This window comes from Orussus abietinus, unplaced genomic scaffold (genome assembly GCF_000612105.2).
Source record: "Orussus abietinus isolate OABI.00-Male unplaced genomic scaffold, Oabi_2.0 scaffold21, whole genome shotgun sequence".
Lineage (NCBI taxonomy): Eukaryota > Metazoa > Arthropoda > Insecta > Hymenoptera > Orussidae > Orussus > Orussus abietinus.
Window position 1 is genome coordinate 90,445 of NW_019396018.1, and position 15,870 is coordinate 106,314.

At 44.9% G+C, this 15,870-nt stretch overlaps 2 protein-coding genes across 3 annotated transcripts; both read right to left on the bottom strand.

The window, feature by feature from the left end:
* Window positions 1–775: 775 nt before the first annotated feature.
* Window positions 776–7,966, bottom strand: LOC105697617 (5-oxoprolinase). Of its 2 annotated transcripts, none has more exons than XM_012421083.2 (22): window positions 7,514–7,966; window positions 6,828–6,997; window positions 6,574–6,759; window positions 6,275–6,513; window positions 5,948–6,110; window positions 5,792–5,877; window positions 5,526–5,727; window positions 5,200–5,460; window positions 5,003–5,131; window positions 4,737–4,938; window positions 4,451–4,673; window positions 4,227–4,365; window positions 3,859–4,136; window positions 3,516–3,776; window positions 3,340–3,445; window positions 3,085–3,252; window positions 2,758–3,002; window positions 2,563–2,674; window positions 2,267–2,491; window positions 1,913–2,094; window positions 1,695–1,854; window positions 776–916 (listed from the first exon to the last, which is right to left on the bottom strand). In XM_012421083.2, exons 2-22 carry the CDS (start codon window positions 6,990–6,992, stop codon window positions 776–778), a joined length of 3,873 nt encoding a protein of 1,290 aa, XP_012276506.1. In that variant the 5' UTR covers window positions 6,993–6,997; window positions 7,514–7,966. The 2 variants fall into 2 exon arrangements, with proteins under 2 accessions (XP_012276506.1, XP_012276507.1); XM_012421084.1 differs by lacking the exon at window positions 7,514–7,966 and adding an exon at window positions 7,407–7,499.
* A 115-nt stretch (window positions 7,967–8,081) lies between these two features.
* On the bottom strand, window positions 8,082–15,633 carry LOC105697618 (long-chain fatty acid transport protein 4). Its single transcript, XM_012421086.1, has 13 exons — window positions 15,385–15,633; window positions 11,493–11,643; window positions 11,191–11,428; window positions 10,857–11,088; window positions 10,593–10,794; window positions 10,313–10,505; window positions 10,051–10,194; window positions 9,826–9,963; window positions 9,679–9,745; window positions 9,463–9,553; window positions 9,221–9,374; window positions 8,995–9,050; window positions 8,082–8,925 (listed from the first exon to the last, which is right to left on the bottom strand). The coding sequence occupies exons 1-13, from the start codon at window positions 15,504–15,506 to the stop codon at window positions 8,827–8,829; spliced, it is 1,887 nt and encodes a 628-aa protein (XP_012276509.1). The 5' UTR covers window positions 15,507–15,633; the 3' UTR covers window positions 8,082–8,826.
* Between the last annotated feature and the right edge of the window lie 237 nt (window positions 15,634–15,870).

A 15,870-nucleotide genomic window follows, 5' to 3' on the forward strand; every position in this document is an offset into this window, starting at 1 on the left:
AAGCCCACGTTTTTGATAGTTTTTCTCGGCGCTAACTGAGCGCGCGGGAACGCAAGCCCGGTCAAGCGTTAATTTCCGTTCGATCGTGCCGTCGACGTCGATTGTCGATCTAATTTCGCGATTTCCGAATAACGAGGCGGCAGTCGGCGCTAAGGTCGGACCTGCGATTATTCGATCGACAACGTTAATTATCCGGCCCGGAAATGAAAGCGCGACCATATTCCATCTGAAGCTAATGAAGCTCGCTGACCTAGATCGAATTGGCCGAATTAAATCTCATTTAGGTGTGATCTCGCGACGATCGATTATCGAGACTTAATGACCATCGCGAAATGGGCCGACGTATTCGGTATCCGTTCCGCAAATATTATGGAACTAATTGACAGATCGGACGGAAATCGACGCGTTCGACCGAACGCGATCCGTAAACTCCTCACTAATCGTAGCAATATTTATTATATCATAAACCCCCACCGACGCGAAAATGATTCCCCAAAATAATGACCACAGGCCCTGGATGTGGGTAGAGAAATATTTCCCTCAACGTTTTTAAAACGTTGCGGGGAGGTGCGTTCAAAATGCAAAAATCCTTGGGCTTCCATTGGGGGATATTGAATAATGCAACACTGACAACACTAATAGTCGGTAACCAAATTAAGCGGAAAATTGTTCCAATTTCCATATACCGTCCATTAACTCTAATGAAGTATTATCGTGCGGGTTAACGAAGTTAGTGCGGTATTTCGGCCGTTCTTGAAATTCCGAGTCAATTAATTTACACGGACTCCTGAGCCATTTTGTACTCGAAAACGCTTCCACGGCCGACCAATCCAACGGCTGGTTTTTTCGAAAACACCATAGCCGTTCCCGGGACCCCATATCCGCCACCACCCGGAGTCTCCAAAACGAACGTGTCCTGAAACGAAAAAAGAAATCCAAGCATTCTCAATTAATTCCCGAAATTTTCGTGATAGTGGTGGGCTCAGAAGTTTGGCTGTACGTTTCCGATGGAACCGCAAGGGGCTTCCTTTTTTGCCCTAAGCAGACAGTGAAACAAAGGACCACGAGACGGAATTATTCCCAGCTTAGTCAATGGAACATACGACTTTGGCGAGGCGTCGCCTCTTTATGCGCGCGACGCCTCGTCACCGAGGTTGGTGAGCAGGTCGGGTGTACGTACACCAGGAAGTGTACCAATACTTGTACGTGTAGGTAAAACCGGGGACGAAAGAGGGTCGTCCGTACGACCACGGACTAGCTGCGTGGACGAAGAAAGGCAGCCTCATCCACGAGGATAAAATCTTTACGAGGCCGCATAAAACCGGCGAATCTTTCGCTCCGCTTCCACCTAGGCCGATCCTTCGAGCGGAGTTCCCCTCGATCATCATTATTCAGGGCCGGAATGTCCTTGCGAGACGTCGGAGCTCCCCCACGGATGTCCTAATAATATTACTGCATGCCCGCTTCCCTTTTCCATCTCTCTCCAACTTTTTACCGACTGCATCCTGTCGCGAATCTGGAGAAAGGGAGCTAAAACACTAAAACATCCATCATACGCTGGAACGCTCTGTGACCGATGTCGGCATATATAAATCCTTCTAAATAAGGCCTCTAAAGTAATCCTGTAATTATTTGTTTTTTTCACGGTGCGATAGTGAATTAAATTTTGAAAAAGTCGAGGACGATCTACTTACTCCTGTCAAAATTGGAACGGCCGTTTTCGGGCCGAGATTGATATGTCTGCCACTTGCTCTCTTCAAGGTGTTCCTTCCTCGAGCACCTGGAGACCCGCCATTCAAGCCCGGGGGACTGTGGACCCTCCTCTCGGTTAGGACGGACAACGTTAAGGGTGCCCTGTTAACGTAGGTGTAAAATTAATTTAAGATACGCGGGAATGGATTTAATAATTTACCTGAAAGTCATCTCGCGAACAACCCCCTCGCCCCCGTGGTGTGCCCCGTCGCCGCCACTTCCAAAGCGCAGAGAAAATCTGTTCAAGATCACAGGATACCGAAGTTCCAAAATTTCTGGATCAGTAATTCTCGTGTTGGTCATGTGCGTGTGTATTCCACCTCGGCCGTTCCACGTTGGTCCCTTCAATTAATAAATTAAAACAAGGGTCGGGTACATGTGAATACCTCCGCTCTAAAAATTGATACAATCTCCACCCCAGGAAAAACTTTTCGCATCACTTATAGAAGAATAAGCCCTTTTTTATTCATAATCATAATTGAATTCCAAAACTTTTGGAACTGCCAAAACTTACGGCGCCACTTCCACCGGCAACGGTTTCGTAATATCCCCATTCTTCTGTCCCCAAAGTGATGTTGTTCATGCATCCTTGGGATGCAGCGCATGCACCGAATGCAGTTAAAATAACGTCAACGATGCGCTGAGATGTGAGGACGTTCCCTCCGACTACAGCAGCTTCCTCTGATGGATCCAACAAGGATCCCCTTGGTATGATCACTTTGACCGGTTTAAGGCACCCCTAAATTACCATTTTCTCACTTAAATAAATTTCATAAAATTATTATTCAGTAAGCAATCGTTTATATATACCTGATTCAGCGGAACATCGCGACCAACAATGCACCTCAGGCAATAAATTAACGCGGAAAGTGTAATTGCTTTCGGGGCGTTACAGTTACCCCACACTTCGTACCCGGTACCACTGTACATGATTGAAATAATTAAAAATCATTAATCATTTTTGTAGCAAGATCATAAGTAGCGGAGTCGAAAATAAAAGTGTACCTAAAATCGCAGGTCGCTTCGCCCTTTTCAACGTCAAAGTCCAGTCTTAATTTAATGACGCTTCCGTCATCGAGATAATCCTGCGCCGTGACGGTCGCACTTCCAGTTTCCTGTAAAACCTTGTTTCCGACAAGTTTTAGCATGTCGCGAACTGCAACTTCAGCATTGTGTTGTATGTGTCCCATGTATGCTTGGACGACGTCCAAGCCATAGGCATCGATGAGCTCGTTCACCAACTGCGAACCCTGCACATCGTCCTCATCGTATTACAACACTAGAGTACCGAAACATAATATACTTTATATGAGAAGTTAATCGCCTTTTGACCTTATTATTGGCAGCAATTTGAGCCTTTAAATCGCTGAGATTGTCCGAAAGATTCCTCGTTCCAGAACTGCCGGGAATTTTTCCAGGCGCCATCAACGCCTCAGTAAGTTCCTTCTCTCGGAACACTCCTTTGTGAACCAACAGGAAGCTCTTGAATGTAGCACCTTCCTAAATATAAATGGTATCCTTCAGAAGTTCAGAGATAATCTGATGAAGTTTCGAACAAATGTCGAAAGCCAGTTATTTTTAATGTACCTGTGATAACGTGGTAGAGTGAGGTGGCATGGAGCCTGGGGTAATTCCACCGATATCGGCATGATGTCCTCTACTTGCCACGAAGAACACCGGTTTCGGGACATCCCTTCAATTCGTATAAAAAAATTCAGCCGACCTATGTTAACACATATTTTTTAATATACACATAAATCTACCTATAGAACACTGGAGTGATCACAGTGAGATCCGGAAGATGTGATCCACCGGCCATTGGATGATTCGCGAGTATGACATCCCCCGGGGTGAAATCACCCTTGAAAGCTCTCATTTGATACTGAACGGTTTCCTGCATTGCACCTAGATGCACCGGTATGTGCGGTGCATTAGATACCAGACCTCCATCGGGGCCGAAAACTGCACACGAGAAGTCCAAACGTTCCTTTATATTTGTCGATATCGATGTCCTTTGTAAAATCCTTAAAAACAAATTGACCGTATTAACCTGATACAATGACCGGAATAAATGTCTCTGGAATAAATAACAACCCGTGCAATTACCTCCCCATCTGTTCGGCAATGCTCATAAATCGATGAGAAAAAATGCTTAGTTGAATGGCATCCAACTCGGTAGTTACTTTCGGTCGTAGACCTTTACCAATTGTGATTTTGACATCACCTCGTGGCGTAATCACGGCAGTGCAATCTGGTTCAACCAAAAGAGTACTTAAGCTATCCATAATTATAACTGGTCCGGATATCTTATGACCAGGTGATAAGGACTCCAAGGTGTACACCTTAGTCTCTTGATAACCATTTTCGAAGTATACCGAGGTAGTCTGAAAGAAATTAGCACATAGTATCGAGTGCATTCATTTTCATAAATCTGAATCCTCAAGACTCGTTGCAAAAAATCCTTTACGACTAACTTTTTCGTGTTTCGGCATTTCCGATGAAGGAGGAAGTATCGGATCTTCGGTGATGTTTTGCCTGCCAATTCCCCGGACTCTGATATCATTTACCAAAATTTTTCGGTCTGGCATGACAAATCCGAATTCCATGTTATACCTTGAAAAGAAATTAAAAAATTTAAATGTATTAAAAATAGTACTACATGGGTCTTTACATTAAAAAAAAAAGAAATTATCTTTACCTCTCCAAGAAAGACGTAAGGAAATCTCCATGCTTCGTCCCTGGTGCCTTCGTTTCTGCTCCAGTTTTTGGAGTGCACATCAGAGCACAGTCCGTGCCTTGATACCGGAGATGTAGAAAATACTCCATACAAATTTGAGACTCCGAAAATCCTTGATCGCGTAATTTTCCCGTCGACTTTTCAGCCAGGCTGTCCAAACGTTCATCCAGGCGTTCGAATGACTCTGCGAGAACGTTGCGGTAAATATTTTTTAATACCTTCCTCGTCATAAAAATGTCATTAATACCTGCGCAATAAATCTCAGCACTTGGCTCCTGCACTTCCTCGACAACGTCCGCCAATGCCATACCGTATGCTGACAGAATTCCAGCATACTTGTGGACAAAAACCGTTCCCATTCCAAGAGACCTAGCAATGGCGCACGCGTGTTGTCCACCAGCTCCCCCGAAACACGCGAGAATGTGTTGCGAAGTGTCATACCCTTTGGCCTAAGAAACGCATCAACTAATAACCCCTCGACTTGAATAGTTACAACAAAAGTATAAGAATTACTTGGGTAAGAGCTCGTATCGGTCGACACATCGCCTCGTTTGCGACCCTGACAAATCCCATGGCAACTTCTTCTACGGTCATCCCTTCGCTACCATGTTGCGTTTCCTCATTTACCAAAAAACTGTTGATCTGCGTACAAAATGGATTTTTTAAAAATGCGGAAACTTCACGTTCCACGCAACCGGCGTTTCCCATACTTCTTCGGTCAACTTCGTAAAGGCTTCCATGGAGCGCTGTTTATCCAGCGGTTCGTTCTCGTCGGGACCAAAAATTTTGGGAAAATATTCCGGCAAAAGTCTGCCAAGAACGAGGTTGGCATCCGTGACCGCTAAAGGACCTCCTTTTTTGTAGCAGGATGGCCCGGGATGAGCTCCAGCACTTTCGGGTCCTACTTCAAAAAGACCTGATCTGAAGAACAACATCGACCCTCCTCCGGCAGCTACTGTGTTCACATCCAGCTAGAAAAGGAAATAAAAAATGAAACGAAGTCAAATAAATTATGGATCTTACGTATGCTTCGGACCTGAGCTGCTTGTATAGTGACCCCAGCTGTGGTGGTTTCGTACACGTGCTCGTAGCTTCCGCCATAACGACTGACATCGGTGGAAGTTCCCCCCATGTCAAAGCCAATGATCGGCAGATTGGTTTCCTTCCCATAAGTTGTCATGGCATACCCGACGACACCACCTGCAGGCCCTGATAAAATAGCTCGGGACCCATTGAACCTGCTCCCAAATTTTTAAGGTAAATTCAATACATTTAACATTCAATGGGCCTTATCAAACTCACGAGCTCATTGGCGTGAGTCCTCCGTCACTCTGCATGAAGAGAACATTCACTCCTTTAAGGTTCTCTTTGAAGCCAGATGCGAAACCCTGAAAGGAGAACGTCTCTACATCTCTTACGAATTTAAATTTAAATAGGGCATTTTTTTAATTCCTTCACCTTCAAGTAATTTTTTATATGAGGTGTTAGGTAGGCATCAGCCGATGCGGTGAATCCTCTGGAAACGATCCTGGTCATAGGCATAACTTCATGGGACAAAGACACTTGAGAGAATCCCATTTCCTTTGCCAGCTCCCCGACTTTTACTTCATGATCTGCAAACCTACGTTAGAAAGACGATAATATGTTAATTTCTGACCCCTTACTAAAATAACACAGCTGGACAAAGAACGAGTCAAGATAAAAGTACCTCGATTAGAAATCTACCCGACATCAATTTTCTAGACGCAGCACCATCTCTTTTTTAGATACAAACATTTTTCTTACGTATAACTATAAGCCAAAACGACAGCCAAGCTCTCTATCCCCGATGCCAATAGATTCTCCAAGTCCTTCTTTAAAGAATCCTCGTCGAGCTCTTGAATTACATATAAGTCTTCACCTGTGGATCCCGTGACTTTTCGCCATGATTTCTTGTCTAAGTGACACTTCCCTGGCAAAGCTGGTATTACTCTGCACTTCACTTCTATAACCGTAGAGTATAATACTTCTGGTGTAACGATTTCCTACAATTACGATACCATTATCATCTTAAGATTTTTCGTAACAAATAATGGGCTACGAACCAAGTCGAAAATATTCGGCCTAGCCTGATTTCCAATAAAGAGAAGGTCTTTAAATCCTGCATTGATGAGAAGAGCCATTTTCGCTCCTTTGCGTTCCAGGAGCGCATTTGTTGCAACCGTTGTTCCCATTCGGATCCATCCTATCATCGATGTATCCACCTCATCTCGCATGGACTTCCCCGTTTCCTACAAAATAAACGTTTGTTTCCTTTCCCCTTTCAGTTTAACCCCTCCGGCGATTAGTATTCCATCACCTGCTCCAAAATCCGGCGAATTCCTTCACGAGGCGCATCCTCGTAGTTGGCAGGATCAACGGACAGCAATTTCATAACTCGTATTTTCCCCCCAGGACATTTCGCATACACGTCGGTGAAAGTGCCGCCACGATCGATGGCAAATCCAAATTTATTCTCTTCCATGACTCCTGCAAATCGTGAGCACCGATGTATTAAAAAACCTCGATATACCGGCGATTGCTCTTACAACTATGCACACATTTCCTCGCCACTTATTATGCAATAATTTTCGCTCCAATGAACGGGAACACGCCAGGTCGAAAACAAAATGACCGAATGATGGAGATCTTTATCAGGAATTGCCGCAATTCTGTGCCGAATACAATGACACAACATCAAGCGGGTGATAACGATAAGCGAAGGTAATTTCCATGATCCGAGAACTCGCTATCGGTTGCAAGTAAACAATCATCCAAAAAATCTAACACACCCCGTATGTCATTTACGAGCATATAACAAAAAAAATATCTACGTTTCGTCAATTCTTATCGTCACCCCGAGTTATTTAATATTAAATCCGTACATATTAAGACGTACTGACGCTTAACTCTATTTTGCATAGAGGAGGGTTAAGCAAGCGTATTCGAGCAATCGGAGCAATTATGGAAATGCTGACGCGTTTGACGTCGATGCAGCTCGCTTACAGGTCGACACGGTTGTTTTTGGAGATTGGTGGATTTTTTCTCTTGATTCACGTTTAAAACTTGTCGATTCCGATTTCGGACTTTGGGTTTGGAACACTCGCGGACGTGTATTCAGCGGCCTTCTCGCCAGCTCCTCGGAAACTACCGCTTTCGCGCAAACGCACTCGCTCGTGTTCGGAAACACTGGCGAAACGTCGTCGCGAGTGCTTATACGGTCTTACACGTACATACATAATACTTTCACACATTTGTCCAGTCTCTGATTCATCCCGATACGACGACGAGAAGTGTTGGATGTTCTTCGGATGTGTTCGTCATCCCTGACATTCCGTTCAACGCGTGAACGAAAAATCAACGCAAACGATAATTCTTAGCGATGAAAAATTTGGAAAAATAACGCGAATACAAAGTACTCCACTTATGACATTTTGACGCCGACTCTTTGTCGCATTATCGCACTTACGCTTACGTTGTACACGTTGTTGCCGTAAAATGGGTATACACCAGACAATTTCCTAATCGCTCGCATAAGTCAGGTTAACGTATTCCTAGGTCAGTGGAGACGCGGTTTATTCCAGCACTTTCTTTATTTAATTATCGAACGTGACAATGAGATTACATCTCCACACGCGCCCAGTCATAGTTCACAGAGTTTATGCAAAGTATCCGAGTAACCCTAAGATTATCTATAAATTAAACTTACGTCTACCTAGATCAACCATGACATTATAAAAAGTGAAGAAGAAACACAAGAAATGAAAATAAGGTTTTCCTTCTACCTACGAATCCTCAGGATTTGCGCCTCCGCGAAGGTGAGAAATTTCCGGAGGTTCGAAAATTCGAGAATCTTGGAATCGGAATGAATCGCAATGTACGGCCATTGCACCGAACCTGTGTACAAATCAACCGATACTCCTTAAATTTTCTTAAGTTATATAAAAAAAAAGTCTAAAACAAAAACATCCATCTCTTTCGACAATCACCAAAGTTGTCTTCCACCTTATACTCCCACAGTGTAACAGTACAGTTCCGTCGAGAACTGTCAATAATTAATTTACAATTACAGACGAAGATGTAGGTCGATCCTAGTTAACGCGGACCTTACCGAGATTGATAAGAACGAGGTTTAAAAACAAGCTCGTTACCTTGTTCTCTCACAGGATAGATCACGGTAATGATTTTCTCCTATAAAGATTATTTTGATAAATTACGTTTTGCGATGACCTCGGGATGAAACAAGCATTACTAATGAATCCGAATGGTACTAGATATCTAACGTCCAGCTAAAGTGGCAGTTCAATTTTTCTGAAGTCTTATAATCTAACTTTTTCTTCCATGATATCTTTGTAGAGTTCTTCCGAGATCCTCACATAGGAACCAGTCCTATCCAAGAAGTACAGTGGATCCTTAACCTGTTGAAAAGGCATCGTTAAGCCGAAATTCATATACCGGACATCGCCAGATATCATTGCGACAATTACCTTGTTTATATCATAACCATCCAATTGCAGGTCTTTCTTTTTCAGCTTATAAGTTCCTGCAAAAGAGGACAGAAAAATAATGAGGTCGGATGAAAGTTAAAATCGTTAATAACACATCAGTCTGGTAGCGTTTATACGATGACCCGTTTCCCTACATCTCCAATGTACCGCGTGAATCTAGACTAAGTACTGCTTTCGTCGATTTTAATAATTTATATTAATTTACCCGTCATGGGTAGCTCGGAAAGTACTCTGAGGAACAGTGGCCTTGCATATGGAGGAAGCGCCTTCTTCACTCCTTCCTCGAGTTCCTTCAGATTTAAATTCTGATCCGGATCATAAATCGCTGCCATGCCAGCCTTGCCTTCAACCCCAGGAACCTTAGCAGATTATCAAGATCAGATTACGAATTTACGTATCTTCTAAAAAATGATCGCACTGAAAATATTAACACCCTCTCCAATTCACCTCAACTCCATAAACAGCCGCATCCTTCAAGCCGATCGCATTGCTGACGACGGCTTCCACCTCCGAAGTGGCGACATTTTCTCCTCTCCACCTGTTGTCAAAATAATCAACGGTTCGAGATAAAAATACTCCATGATTTCCTATTTTAAACACGAGGAGAATCCGATCCCTCTACATTTTTATATCGTGGATAATTTGAAAGTCAAAAATAATCACCTGAAGGTATCGCCGGTCCTATCCTTGAAATAAAAATATCCTAACTCATCCATTACGAGAATATCACCTGACGAATGAAATGGGTAATTAAAATCTCAGTTTAGTAAATAATTTGATGGAATATCTGGAGAAAAAGTCAATCGATACCCGAATTGAAGACGCGATCTCCCTTCTTGAAGACATCCCGAATGATTTTCTGCTCAGACGCTGCTTTATCCGCGTAGCCACTAAAATCGTTCAACGCCTTTTTCGGATTTATTTTACCGACGAAAACGCCAGCCTCACCTGAAATAATGACCTCGACATTATTTATAATAAATTTTTCGACCGATGAAGGATATTCGTTAATATTTTTTTATATAATTTGCGAACCTGGTTTACAAGGAATGCAAAAGCCATCAGGGCCTCTGAGGGGTTCGCCGGTTTCCTCGTCTACTCTTAATAATGCAACCGGATACAGAGCCCCGGCACATCGAGGAACGAAACCAACCGCTCCTACTCTGTTGTCTATATTGACTACGATATAACAACGATTAAATTAACAAAAAGATTTCATTTATCCCTTGCAGCGTGCCAGATACAACAAAAGTTGTGCTCAGTCATTCTCCTCGACTCAACGCTTTTAAGGGCTTACCTAAATTAGAATTTCCTTCCGTCGCACCGTAGAATTCGCCTATTTGTTTAACCCCAAATCTGTCAACAAAAGCCTTCCAAATTTGAGGTCTCAATCCGTTTCCGAACATCATTCTAACCCGGTGCGCCTTATCGTATGGACCAGGTGGAACGGTCAATAAATATCGACAAATCTCGCCAATATACTGTGCAGCCTGTTGACCAAAAAGCCAAAGTTGATGTTCACATAGCGAGTCCGTACAAACCGTGATCCGTTGTAAAAGGTAAAGAAATAAATTCACCGTGCAGTCATAGTGGACGCAGTCCTCCCAGAATTTGGACGCACTGAACCGCCTTCGAAGCACCACCGGAATTCCTAAGAGCAGTGCCTGACCTACGCCAAGAACCCCACCAGCCGTATGATACAACGGCAGGGAATCATAAATGCGATCCGTGGAACGCAGACCCAGCATCGCCTTGATGCCACAGGCTATCAGCATGAACCTAGAGATTTGAATACACGGTAGAAATTAATTTGGCATTGACAGCGGCCGCGCTTTATTTACCTGAGATTATTAATAACGGCAGCCTTGGGCATGCCGGTGGTCCCGGACGTGTAAATGTAGATCAATTTGTCCCGGGGACTTCCAATAGCCATGTCGACCACCAGAGGATCAGCCTGGATCGTGCTGACCGCCGTGTTGAGATTTATCGCGCCATCCAGGATCGACGAATCCGGGAATTCGGACCATTGATAGAGCCCCATGTTGGGCACCTTGTCTCTGATTTCATCGATCGCTAGAAATTTCATATAAAAATGACATCGTCTACTCTGGTGGTAAAAAAAAAAAAAAACTCCTATTCAAGGAGTTCCCGGTGTTGAATGCATGCACCACCTACCATCTTTGAACTCGGTACTGTAAATGATGGCCTTACATCCAGCTGCGTGGATGCTGTGCAGCAGGACACCATGGCGTAGATTCGTGTTAATGAAAGCGGCAACATAACCGGCCTTGCTCAGACCCAGCCAAGTCCCGACATATTCGGGTCGACTTTCCATCATGAGCGCGATGCTGTCCCCCCGGGACAATTTTCTCGTCCGGAAGTAGCGGCCCATGCGGTTGCTGAATTCCTCCAGCTAAAGAAAAATTCATCGGTGGTCTTAAAAACCCATACATGACATATGTTGATAAATCCGGTACCTGTTGGTAAGTCCATTCCTTGTCCTCGAAGATGAAGGCGACTTTGTCGGGATGAGTGGCGACGAGTTTCGAGAAGACCCTCGCCACGGTGTAACCGCGCGTCTCCCACCACCATAACAGGACGTTAACTTTCAGAAATCGGAATGCCCCACTGAAACGAAATATGCAATTTACGTCAAGATATGGCAGGTGGGACCTTTCGTGCCTAGATTTTTATTCCCGCCCAAAGGGATAAGGAGGACCTCGGATTTCGGAGCCACCGAAAATCAGTCGCGTGTGTTATTCTACGTCCGTAACATCTGCAGCCGGACCCTTGCAACATCCTCCTCTCTTGTAATAAATTGGTTAATGCCGGGCTCGTCATGGCGCGTGACTTCTGACACAAGTTGAAAACCTCTCTCTCTCGCTCTCATTATTTGAGCCGCTTCGCGCCACCGCCTTAACAAGTCGTCTCAGAAATACTCCATTACGCGACGTTTGCGTTTACACCCGTACCGCCTAATTCGTGTGTCGCGCAAATTTCACCCGGTTAATAATTTATTTCTTAATCAAATCGCTGACGATTTTCTTTTTCGACCTCGCACCTACGCGTAGGTGCCCCGATTAACATGTAAATCACCTGTGCATCCAATTTAATTATCGAGGTTGAAAAATCCGCCGACTGCCAACATATAATTTTCCCATCTTGACTTATCACTCGTTACTCTCCTAGGCATCATAGTATATCTAGACCGTCGAAGCAACGGGAATCCTAGGCTCTCTACTTATACATTAATCTCCGTACAAGAGATAGTTAACAAACCACCTGTAGCTGGCGCCAAAATGAGTACCTCTGTCGCTCTCGAAAATGTGCACCACTGCGCCAGCTGATTGCAGGCCACGATGCACGTGCAACAGATTCTGCACGTAACCTACAAATGTCATCGTCGCGCGATAACGTTGCAATTGACATTTCCGAATAAATCTAGCATTACGGAACAAAGGAGGTCAAAGTTGATTCTTCCTTTCCGATGAGTCGGAAAATATTTCCGGCTCGTTATATGCCGAGTGGAGAATATAGTTCTCGGCAAAAAAAAAATAAACGGGGAAAAATACTGAGTTCCCATTTCGTGGTGAATTAAGGCGACAAAGGGTTCAACTCGTCAACGTCTCCCTGATAAAGAGGAACCGGGCTTATTCGAACTACTTATTCTTTTTTAATGCAAATTGCCGAAGAACCGACGACAGGTGTTCATCGCGTCCACCCCCGGTTTGAATGCATAATTCGCTGCTTAAGGCAGACCTATGAACGTCAAATAACGACCCAGGGTCAAAGTAGATTCTAATCGTTATGAGATCATTACTCCACATAACTCTGTACCTCATTAACAATCCGCGACCGACAACGACCACAGGATATTTCAATGCTTCCCATTGTTGGAATCTCGAAGGTCCAGTCATCTGTCCTCAATTAACGAATCTTGGAAAATAATGAAACGATTGACTCGGGTTAATAAAAAAAGAAAAATTCCTCAGCCTGGAGAACCTTTTTCCACGACGCGACGTCCTCAGACCCGAAGAGTACTATTATAAGAATTCCGAAACTCTGTCATGGGCATCCGGTGCAATTGCAAATAAGATGTCAGATTTTATCCCGCAGGCCGGTACCGCGATGGATATCTGATTTTCATTTCCTCGACAAAAAGACATCCATTAAATCGGGCAAACGAGCTAGCCGCGGTACTCACCCGTTACGTTCAATCCAACGTCGTTGAGCGTATTAAGTTTGCTCCAAGTACGTTCCATGCATTCGATTCACGGTACCTCTAGAGTCATATTATCAAACGTATTATCAAGAGAGTACCCGATCCCGAGCGACACATTCGTCGAAATCGCGAGAATGATCATCGCGAGTGCACTTAACGCCGCGCAATTAGCGCCAAATGGAAAATGTCATTGAACGGATCGCAATAGGCTCGACGATGGCTCGACAAACGGTCGGCAAGAAATTCGACGCCGGTCGAATTCGATTCCACGATCCATAGAGGTCATTTATGCCTAGGTACATGTATCCATGTTGGTCAAGGTTGTGCTCCGCGGAGCGGAAAACGACGTGCATCGAGGAGAAAGTTCGTTAAAAAGAATGCCCCTATGAAAGTCGCTAAAAGAGAAATTCTCTCCCCACCCAATATTTTTACCTCCCCTTTTTAATAATTTTTTCCTTGAGTCAACTCGTTTATCATCTGTCCACGTGGGACTCTGCTCGTTTACATCCATTCACGGTTTACACCCATTCATGAATATTTTTTCGTATCGTAGTGCATACGTTCACACGCACGTGAGATACTCTCGCACGTGAAGATGTATGCAAATTTCCGCCCGACGCTGCATATTGCGCAGTGGATAATGGACCATTATAAAATCTCAGCCATAAAGAAATCAGCTGCACCGAACGACCACGTGATTTTTCGTCGCCATGGTCGACCGACGGGAATTTGCCTGTTTCGTAACCGTGTAAATTCGGTTTTCGTCACTTTTGTCATTAACGCCCACTGAGGGCGTAATAGAATAATAGAATAATAAAATAATAAAATAATAAAATCGACGACGTCTCATGCTCATTACGAATGTCATTATACAAGTCTGGAGTGGTCTTTCATATTACCACCGCGGTACTCATAAATTTTGCTCCATTTTACCAATCTGATAAGCAACAATGATGCCGATGTTTCTCTTAGATAATCCTTGATTAGTTTAATAACGACTCTGCGAGGATCATTCAACGCACTCCCGGAATTCGGGAGAATCGGGGAAAAAAGGGTCACTTATCACAGTAAGGTGACATATCTGATGACACTCCTTCCAAGATGTTGCATAATCATCGTTATCACGCATGGACCAAAGTTCGGCGTGACACTTTCTACCGATACTCTTTTTCTTTCTCTTTCAGCTTTCTCTCTACCTCGACCGCGGAACTACTCTCGTTAAAAGACTCGTACGCGACGTCGTGCAATTAATTTCTACGCGCTTTCAAAAGTGAGAATATCCTCAACCGAGATTCCATTAAGGACATTTTCCTCCGGCTCATTTCTCTGTTATCAATTTTTCCTGATATTCACTAATGAACGTTTCGACGTCCAACGATGAATTCATCGTCGAAATATGAATTTGAATACCGGCGGGAGTAACGCCCTGCGACCCAGAATATTATGAGTCGAGGATTATTCACGAGAGCCCTTGTGTATGACATAAACACGATAAATTACACCTCGAGTCGTATGTCGAGTCTCCTCGGTGTACACAACACCGGTCGCCATTCCGTTCATGCCTCGATCCCTTGCTCCTCTTTCCGTCTTCCCGGTCCTTCAGACGGAATAATTCCAATACCCTTCTAAACCCCCGATCGACTATCCTAGACTCAAACGGAAACAGAAATTCGATACAAACCGTTCCAAAAAAAAAAAATGACACAGCATGGACCGAACCGCGGACAAAATGGAGGCATCTGTCGATCATTAATCCTCTTTCGCCGCTTTGTCCAAGGTGTCCTCCAGCGAATTGCCTGACAGTGTGCATAAATTTCCACAATAGCAAGGGTCCACGAGGAGTCCATCCGTCAGCACGGGCATAAAAGTTAAAAATATGAATCCTCGACGTTTGCGTCGGATACATACACCCCGGAAACCAAGAAATTACATCCTGGAGCCTGTAACGGAGGCTGAATAATTCCAGAAGAAATTCATGCGGTCTGAGTACACGTAACTTTATCTACCAGACCTTATATACCTGGTCTCTTCCAGTATTGATAAAGAAGACTCTCGGGTAGACCTTCGTGATACAGGAAACGAGATATCCAGATATCGCGCTCCCTCAAGGGCAAGGTTAGGAATTCGAAGATTACGGGGGAACTTACAGGACGTCCCTGGGCAGGGTTCTGCACAGGACGTACAGGATCTTCCACCGGTTGCCGGTGAGCAGGGCTGCCCCGAAGAGGAGCGCCGCAGCGGAGAAGATGACCTGCTGCAGATCGGGCATGTCGAGCGTGCGCACCACACCCCGCGGGACCCAACGTCGACTCGCGCTTCCTCGCGATTGGCTGCGCCTGAGGGCCGGAACGGACGACCGCAACGCTCGGCATGGAGCGACGCCACGAGCGACTCGAGCGATACTGCCGGCCCCGAGGTCGCCCGAGTCCCGCCGAGCCGGCCGCTCGGGATTCTCCCGGTCGGGAGCGTCCGGGAGCGCCCGGGACCGCGCGGGAGCGCGCTCGCGTCCACGTCCGCCGCCATTGACTGCGCGGCCACTGGCGTAGCCTGGCGGGACCCGCGCTGTCCGATAAGCACTATCGGCCGGCCCAACCTTTAGACTCGCCGATCATGGCGTCACCGTGACCCTGCGT

Coding starts and splice junctions, on each gene's coding strand:
- LOC105697618 (XM_012421086.1), bottom strand. CDS start 15,506: ATGCCCGATCTGCAGCAGGTCATCTTCTCCGCTGCGGCGCTCCTCTTC. Junction 10,795..10,856: donor GCCGTTATTAATAATCTCAG/GTAAATAAAGCG, acceptor TCAAATCTCTAG/GTTCATGCTGATAGCCTGTG. Junction 9,051..9,220: donor TTCCGAGCTACCCATGACGG/GTAAATTAATAT, acceptor CCTCTTTTGCAG/GAACTTATAAGCTGAAAAAG.
- LOC105697617 (XM_012421083.2), bottom strand. CDS start 6,992: ATGGAAGAGAATAAATTTGGATTTGCCATCGATCGTGGCGGCACTTTC. Junction 5,461..5,525: donor TCACTATACAAGCAGCTCAG/GTCCGAAGCATA, acceptor TTCCTTTTCTAG/CTGGATGTGAACACAGTAGC. Junction 3,777..3,858: donor ATTGCCGAACAGATGGGGAG/GTAATTGCACGG, acceptor TTTGTTTTTAAG/GATTTTACAAAGGACATCGA.